Below are 9,313 nucleotides of genomic sequence, written 5' to 3' on the forward strand. Positions count from 1 at the left end.
AGGCTACCAGAATAGGACATCCACCAAAACAAGGGTATAAACCAGTAGTTCTTAATTGGGGCGCTTTTGCCCTCAGGAGACATTGGTCAATATTTGAAGATATTTCTGGTTGTAATAACTGGGGAAGGGGTAGTCTACTGGCATCTAGTAGGTAGAGGCTAGGAATGCTTCTAAACATCTTATAGTGGACAGGACAGAACCTCACAACATAGAATGATTGGGCCCAAAATGTCAGTGGTACCAATACTTAAAAACCCTGGTCTAAACCATAAGAGAAGGTAATGCTGGACTTGGAAAACAGGGACTTCAAATGGGACAAGAGTAGAGGGACAGCCCAGGATGGTGGTTGTACAGCAGCCCTAGATTACCTGTCTAGGTGGGAAAATGTTTTGAAAATGATTTTTAGATTTTTAAGAAGATTTTGGGAATAGTTAATGATAGAGTCATAGAGCCTAAGCCTCCCTCCCCCCCAAAAAAGAAAGGTTTTGTTGAGGAAAAAAGTGAACAAAAAAAAGAAGAAAGAGATGTAGTCCTAGTATACCACTACCACTTGGCTTAGATTTTAAATGTATTTATATAGTTTGAACAATATAAACAGAACGTTGATTTGACCAGAAATTAAGATATAATGTGCCATGTTTTATAGCATGACATTAGCCCAAGAGTACTAAATCTTTATCTTTCATGATAAAAACAGTAATCTGAAATTAGGAAGTGAAAAATAAATATGAACATACCATGTAGAAAAATGGCAGCAGATACCAGGAAAAATACATGAAACAGTTGGGAGACATTATTGCTCAAGGTAGCAGCACTCACGGTGATGAGTGAGCTGGTGTGGGGCAAGAATATCCTGTTTTTGTTATGTTTCTATATGTAGAACTATTGAATATATATTAGAACTATTCAATATATTTCTACATATAGAAATAATTCTATGTATAGAACGATTTGATTTTTTAAAAAATTAAACATGTTTAGTATTTGGATGTATTATTCATTTTAAGATTAGCCTTTTCTGCTGTATCAGGGTTTTTGCTGAATATAAAAGACCTCTGAATGTATTAGATGTACTTTCTTCCCAAGTGGCCCAGAATGAGAGAAGGGCTCAGTGAATGGGGGTGCAGTGCATGGGGACCTAGGACTGCTGAGATCTGGACTTTGTTTTTAGAACCCACCAGAAAAACAAGGGTAATTAAATCCCATTTGTTTTCCAGCTCTTCCACATTGATTTTGGACATATTCTTGGAAATTTTAAGTCTAAATTTGGTATTAAAAGGGAGCGGGTGCCTTTTATTCTTACCTATGATTTCATTCATGTGATTCAACAAGGAAAAACAGGAAACACGGAAAAGTTTGGTCGGTGAGTATTGCCCTCATATCAGGGGTCTGCACACCTAATGTTTTCTTGTCTGACTCGCATTTCTTTGCAGAGGATTATTTAGGTCTGGGGGATATTCAGTCTGCTAATGGGGTTTTGGTGAGAATTTGCCTTTTAGATCCATGTTGTAATTCACATATACTCAGAGAAGAGAAACTAGATATTTGAAATAAGTTACTGTGTTTCATTCCAATAGTTTACCACCTTTTACCTGTCTCAGAAAACTATCTGAAACTGTTAAAAACATTTGCTAATGAGATGCTGAGAAGAGGCATTTTGCTGTCATTCATTGTAGAGTACAGTAAGGGAGCCAGGGCTCACAGACAGGCTTTGTAATCTCGGATCTATTCCTTGCTCCTTATATGTTTCCAGGCACTTTACTTGTCTTCCTTTGTTTCTTCGTCTTTTTTAAGTGTATGGATGTAGTTTAATATTTTTGTTCATCTTAAAATGGGGACAAAAATAATTAAATTCCAGGGCTATTATGGTAGAGGTATGTTATATGATGTAACCAATTCATATAATAGTCTTAACAAATAAATACTATTACCATTTCTAGTCCTACTTAGGTTTCTACAGAATATACCTCTGGGTTCATTTTTTCCTTTGGCAAAATTAGACTTGGATGTTCCTCTTGAATGACCATCTTGAAGAGAAGAGAGAAGGATGATGACAGGGAGGCGCAGTGCAAAAGCATTGGCACTGATTTAGGGGACATTAAAGACACTCGCCTCTAGCGTCAGACCACAAATCTAGAATCCAGAAGTATGTTCAGATATCCTCATGGATTATAATTGTCACTTGTTTTAGAATCATTGTTATTTGCCTCATAGAATTGAAAAGCCTATATTGCCTTTTATTATAGAGTTTCTCTTAAGTTTTGTGTTTGAAAAAGAGATGTGTGATTTTTGAGAGCTTGATTTATTTTGTGTAAATTTTATTCCTGGAACAATTTTTTCAAAGAAGCTAAACATTTGGTTCAGTAGGAAATGTTCAGCCCTTGTGGAAAGTCTAGATATGTCTCTCATTTTCTTTTATGAAATTTGCCGTCTCCTCTCTGACATCATGTTCTTGTAATTTGTGACATCAACTAAAGTTTCCGCCAGTGTTGTGAGGATGCATATCTGATTTTACGACGGCACGGGAACCTCTTCATCACTCTCTTTGCCTTGATGTTGACTGCAGGGCTTCCTGAGCTCACATCAGTCAAGGATATACAGTATCTTAAGGTACAAACCCCTTCTTTGTGCATCAGAGCTCAACTATACCTGCCTCTTTCATGCATTCAAATGTTCAAAAAGGGAATGGAACAGTCATTTTCTGTGAGACAGTTCTTACCCAGGAGTGGTAATGGCAAACACTTGGGTAGCTGTCTTGCAGTAGCAATAAATTCATTTCATTTTCAAAATCCCTTTGGCAGGGGTCATATTATCACCCTACTTGGATATTTATTCTCCCAACTGCAAATGGCATTCAGATAAAAATATGAGGCACACTCCTTCACCTTGGCTGGGGTGGCATGACCAAGCAAGCTTCCTGTGGACTTGGACATTTGCACATCACTTGGAAGGAAGTATAAAATCAAAATTTTTTCCCTCTCATTTTTAGGATTCTCTGGCCTTGGGAAAGAGTGAAGATGAAGCACTCAAGCAGTTTAAGCAAAAATTTGATGAGGCACTCAGGGAAAGCTGGACTACTAAAGTGAACTGGATGGCCCACACAGTTCGGAAAGACTACAGATCTTAATGATGAGCCTTTTTGCTTCTAATGCATTTGTTGGTTTCATTTTGTTTTCATTTTGCACTTGCACTAAATTGAACGTGACCCTGCCAGAAATGTTACAAAGGGAATGAAATTCTGAATCTCAGTTAAATTAAGAACAGGGCATCCCACAGAACCTAATCTGAACAATCCCCGATGACCACCCTCTCTCTGCTTTTTGAATGCTTCCAAGATTTGTCACGAAAACTGTCAACATTATGGATAATCATTTCCCTGCTGACTTTGCACGCCAAGGAATGCTACTAGAGAATGTTTTTTGTCTTTCTGACTTTATTTTCCCGTTATTTGGTACTTTTCCAGAAAGGTGTAAATACTTTTTTTTTTTTTGAATTTGTGACCACGTGTTATCACCCAGCCAACTTACTCACCTCTGGGGACTGGTGGCTGTTCTTAATTTCCAAATAAGTCATCTTCCTTTTTAAATTGTATAAACTACAAATTATATAATTTGAAATTGTGATTATTTTTCAAAGGAAATCTTTTAAACCCATGGAAACATTAATTCTTTTGTTGATATTTATCTACCATGATAGCATCATTCCAACCAGACTTGCTGAAAATCTATTGGTGAGGCAAATATATTTGCTGCATATATATTTATAAAATTTCTAGTGGAAGTTCTATATAAGAAGATATATCTTTGGTTTTCTTCAGCCTCTGTTTTATGAAAAGCAGAGCATTTTCTTCAGTTACTTTTCAGTTAATTATGTGATCCAGTTCTTCCAACTGCTTCTGTAATGAGGCACATATTAATACAGTTTTTACACGGTATCTATGAAAGAGTTCACTTCATAGAGCATAATACTTGAGCAAACATACCCAAGACAGAAAGCAAATGAAAAGGAAACTATTTATGGAATAAACTCTAGGCCTAAAACTCAGTATTTTAGTAAAATGCCAGCTGTTAGTGTATTTATTAAAACTTATAATAATGTGATTTTTTAAAAGGATATTAGTTCAGATTGAAATGGTTTCATGCCATGTGGAATTCTTTAATTTATTTGTTGAGGTACCATATATTTAGGGTGCTAGATGGCAAATAATGTTAATATGTGCAATAGGAACTACTGGTTTGAATGTGTAAATGGATGCTCTTTCTGAGTGCTGGCAACATCCAGCAAAACTACTGCTTTTTCTCCAAAGACTTGGGATCTCTCAGTCCTCATGACATGGGAAAGAGAACTGAGTATTTGCCCTGTGACTGAATTTTCTATAGGAACTTACTTCATTAAAGATTGTTTAATTTTGTTGTCTTCCTTAATGTTCTCAAATAAACGGGTGAGCTGGTTTCAGCTTCTCTTGGGATGTGTGGGCCTCTTCTATATGGCAGCACAGGCGTTTGGACCTTGGTGCTGGGACTCTTACGGAAATGTCCAAGAGAAACTAACCCAAGGAATTGTGAGGCATGCAGTCTCCCTGACTTCACTCCTTGCTTCCTGGTCCCTAAGGCAAGAGGGTACCCTCATCAAGTTTTCATATCTTTGGGAGTTACCCTTAGATCTGGGAGAATGCCTCTTCAGTTAACTCAGTCTCCAAGCCAAGGCCAGACTGTACCACTTTGGTGCTCTCTCTTCCGTGGGGTGCAGATGCTCAGAGCAGGTTGCATTTTCTTGGAAATTTCACCACCCTCAGCTGAGGGTGGTGGTTGACCTCTCAACATTCCCAGGGGTGGTCTAGATTCATTGAGAGTTCCAGGAATAGGACTAGAAGGAAGGATGGTTTGTTTATTCAGGGAGTTTTGTCTGGTATCAGTCCATCATTATATACCCCATGTTGCAGGTCAGGGGTTTTGGAAAGTAATGAGCATTGCCAGGAAGAAATGGGTATTACTGTTTCCAGAGGGGCCTCCTGAGCCCATAGGGAACCTTTATTAATATATGTTAAATCAGTGAATATGAGCGTCTTTAAGAGCCAGGAAGAGAAATGAACCTCCCCAGACAGTACCAGACCTGAGTCCAGAATGCTCTTTTTATACACTCTCCCCCCCTCCCAAACTGTAGGCTCTCTAAAGGCACCAGGAGTAGCTGCTGAGGACCACTAGCAGGTGCTCCTAGATACTTGCTGAATTGCCTGTTTGATTCTCAGGGGCTCTGCTGAGCCAGAGAGGAGGAGGTGGAAGGCAGAGGATAAGCAGCTTCTGGGATGGGTTGGGGCTGAACTGCAAGATCCGCTAGCTTCTTGCATGGGAGCTGGTTACTCAGTGAGTTGGCTCTAAGTGCTCTCTGGTCAACATTGAATCTTAAACCAAAACATTTAGCTCCCTCTCTTTTTGATACTTTCCCAAGTTTTCCCAAAACAGTTTTAGGAACCCTGTACATTTCCATAGTTGGAGACAGCATCTACATGTATCAACCCAGGTCTGGGAACACAAAGAATGACTTTGTTGAACAAGTAATTCCTGAGTATCCACCTCATGTCTGTAGACAAACCCTGAGCTTCAGAGGCCAATATTTGCTATCCAGCTCTGCCTCTGTGATCCTTGAGTAGAGTATTTATTATTTCTCAGGGTCTGAGCTTCCTAATTTGTAAAATGGGACTGATGATAATTGCTCCTCACTTCGGTGGAGTGGGGAGAGGCCAGATTAGGGCTATGAATGGGAACTGTCCACCAGACCTCAGCCAGGCAGCCTGTAATATGAGGTCACTCTTCTTCTTCAGGTGAAAAATTGGTCCTTGGGTTGGAAAGCAGAAAGGTACCATACCATGTGGCCCTGACAACTGGGGATGGACAGCTCTTAGGAGGAGGCAGGGGCTGGGGTTTTTTGGAGGGGTAGGCCTCTGAAATGAGTTTTCAAGGACAGATAGGAAGGTACAGCATATGTAAAGGTCTGGAATTGAGAAAAAAGCAGGATTCATGGTCAGTAACACACTCAACAATCACTTCTTCCCATCTGCCTCTTCCTCCATTCCAGAATGCTGTGCCTCTTCTCAGGGATTCAGGATCAGTCATGGATTTTCTCCTTTGTGAAATGCCTCCTTCAGGCTTTTGTGCATTTATTTATTTGGTTACATGTTGCTTTGTTGTTGTTTTTTTTAATTTGAGGATGGATTTTAAAAATTTTTCTGTTATGTGAAATTCTATGTATATTTTGTATACAAGCCCTTTGTCAGTCATATGTGTTGGAAATTTCTACTCGTTGTGTGACTTTTTCTTAAAAGTTTCTTCTAATCTTGATGTCATGTTTATCATTATTTTCTTTTATGGTTAATATTTCTTCTGTAGTATTTAAGAAATCTTTCTGTACCCCAAGGTAGGTAGTCTCTTCTGGATTATCATAAAAGCTTAATTTTTTTTACCTATTTCATTTAGATTTACAGTCTACTTGGATTGCCTTTTTTATATAGTGTGAAGTGAGAGCCAAATTTTGTTTTTCCCCATATAGGCACCAAGTTGTCCCAGTGTCTTACTGGAAAAATAATCCTTCCCCACTGTTTTATAGAGCCACCTTTGTCATAAACGAAGTGTCCATATATGCACGAGTCTGCTTCTGGATGCTAGAAGATACCCAGTAGATTTCATCTCCCTAGTTTTATTTTATTGTCAAACTTATACATACATTAAATGTAACTGTTAGGCACACATTTAATACATGTATAATAATTACATGTATTTATTCCTTATAACAATCTTATGTAATAGGTACAGTTGTTCTCCCCTACTTTACAGATGAGAAAACTGAGGCACAGGTTCAGTAACTTGTCTAAAGTAAAATCCAGTGTTCAAATCCAGGGAGTCTATCTTGAGTGTCCATGTTCTTTATTCACAATTATTGATGATAACTTCATATATATTTAGAATCTGCCTGTTGAGATTCACAGAAAGAAACCTATGGAAATTTCTAATGGTATTGAATTAAATGATAGAGTAGGCTGAGGCAAATTGACATCTTCAGAATATGGACTTTCCCAATTTATGACAACATAGTATCATTTATAGTTTTCTATGTATGGTCTTGTATATTTGATTTTAAGTGTCCTTGTTGCTAATATATAGCAGTAGTTCTCAAAGAGTGGTCTCCTGGCTAGGAGCATTGGCATCACTTGGGAACTGATTATAAGTGCAAATTCTTGAGGCCCACACCAGACCTACTTACTGAATCAGAAACTCTGGAGATGGAATCCAACAGCATGTGTTTTAATAAAAGTTTAAAGTTCCAGAGCAATCAATAGAAATACAATTGATATTGTACTGGCAGATGTACCAAACATTCTTATTAATCCTATTTGTAGAAATAATTTTGATTTTTGTATATATCATCTACAAATAATTGTAGCTTCTTTGTTTCAACATTTTATTTCCCTTCTGCACTGGCTAGGAATTCCAATAAAAGGTTGAATAGAAGCAATATTCAACCTTTTACTGATCTCAAAGGAAAAGTTTTTAACATTAAGTATGGTGTTTGTGCTACAATCTGGATCTCTTACCAGTTCAAGGAAGCAAACTTCAGTTCCCATGGGACTTTTTAAAAAATTGTGAACAGGAGCTTCTGGATTGGTAAACGCATGCATGTACTAGCTGTTGGCACACCCTGACTCCACGGGCGACAGCAGCTGTTGTGCTCAGGCCCCACCCAGACCTTGCCCTGTGGACCTCTTCATCAGGATGTTCATTTGTAACCTTTATAATATCCCCTGTAATAAACTGGTAATAGTATGCTGAAAAATCGTGAAAGGATATTGAATTTTATCAGATTATTTTTCTTCTCTATTTTACTAAGATGATCATATGGTTTTTCTCATTTGCTGAGTTATATTGATATGCAAGTATTAAATCAAGTTTACATTCCAGGAATGAGCAACTTGACTGTGATGTATTATCTTTTTTTATATATTGCTGGGTTTGATTGCCAATATTTCATTTGAGATTTTTGCATCTATTTTCATCAGTGGGATTATTCCTTTTCTTTAAAGGTCTGTGTCAGGTTTTGCTGTCAAGGTTTTGTAAGCTTGTAACACAAGTAAGATTGACATCATTTCTTACTGGAAAGTTTGGTAGAATTTTGTCAGTGATCTTGTTTGATGTTTTCTTTGAGATATAATTTCTTTAATAGCTAGAGGACTATTCAGATTTTTATATCTTCTTCTGTTCATATTAATGAGTTCTAATTTTCTAGGAATGTGTCCATTTCAACTACATTTTCAAATTTATTTTTATAAATCATGTGTTGAGTTTATTAATGTTGCAGGATTGAAAGTGGTGTCTTTCACTCTTGGTATTGAATAATGCCTTCTTTATTTTCTTAATTAGTCTCTAGCGGTTTTCCAATTACACTGGTCTTTAAAAGAATCAGCTCTTGGCTTTTTTGATCCTCTGTTGTGTGTTTGTTTTTTATCCTCCTTTTATCCTTATCTCATTCCTTCTACTTTATTTGTATTTATTTTGCTGTTATTCCTCCCCTCCAATTGTGTAAGATGTTGGCTTAGCTGATCAATTTTAGCCTATAATAATAACAGTGTTTATCTGCATCCCATTAGTTTTGATATGAAGTCTCCATTACCATTCAGTACAAAATATCAGCATTCTCCTGTAAATTGAAAGGTGTGGGTTCAATTCCCAGTCAGGGCACATGCCTAGGTTGCGGGTTTGGTCCTGGGCTGGGTGCATGTGGGAAGCTGCTGAATGATGTTTTCCTCTCATGTTGCTGTTTCTCTCCCCTTCTCCCTTCCTGACCCTCCCTCTAAAAATAAATAATTTTAAAAAACAGCTGTGTTTTGTGTACTCACAACTGTAAACCTCCTTTTGCCAACCACTGTATATGTGACACTATTTGACATTTCCTTAATATTAAGTTTCCAGATAGAAAATGTTTCTCATTTTCTCCAGCTAAACTAGCAATTATAGCCTTATGTACCAAGTGCTTTGAATTGGAGAGACAGCCTTCTGTAGAAGTTAGAAATATACGAACACATCCATTTTTAGAAACGCTAATTAAGCAGCACCAATTTTATAGTGTTTATTATAGTAAAAGTTCCTTTTGTAAAACATTGATGATTTTGGTCCATATCTTATTTTTCATTTGGCTTTGAAACATTTTTACGTTATTTACAAAATAAATGGAAGGTTTTTCTATTGTACATTATTTTTTCCTCTGACCCTTGGAATGTCACATCAAGTAACTTAAAAACAAAACAACCACAAACATGGCAGAC

At 37.3% G+C, this 9,313-nt stretch overlaps 1 protein-coding gene across 4 annotated transcripts in view; it reads left to right on the forward strand.

The window, feature by feature from the left end:
* PIK3CB (phosphatidylinositol-4,5-bisphosphate 3-kinase catalytic subunit beta) overlaps nucleotides 1-4,460 on the forward strand; it is a 188,577-nt gene extending 184,117 nt beyond the window's left edge. For all 4 annotated transcript variants that reach the window (XM_053669198.1, XM_053669199.1, XM_037139412.2 and 1 more), the window contains 3 exons: nucleotides 1,218-1,363; nucleotides 2,478-2,610; nucleotides 2,990-4,460. In XM_053669198.1, coding sequence (XP_053525173.1) covers nucleotides 1,218-1,363; nucleotides 2,478-2,610; nucleotides 2,990-3,127 — 417 coding nt within the window. In that variant the 3' untranslated portion in view covers nucleotides 3,128-4,460. The remainder of the gene's footprint in view (nucleotides 1-1,217; nucleotides 1,364-2,477; nucleotides 2,611-2,989) is intronic.
* Nucleotides 4,461-9,313: the final 4,853 nt, after the last annotated feature.

The sequence above is a fragment of the Artibeus jamaicensis genome, unplaced genomic scaffold (genome assembly GCF_021234435.1).
Source record: "Artibeus jamaicensis isolate MK-2021 breed Jamaican fruit bat unplaced genomic scaffold, CSHL_Jam_final contig_519, whole genome shotgun sequence".
Classification (NCBI taxonomy): Eukaryota; Metazoa; Chordata; class Mammalia; order Chiroptera; family Phyllostomidae; genus Artibeus; species Artibeus jamaicensis.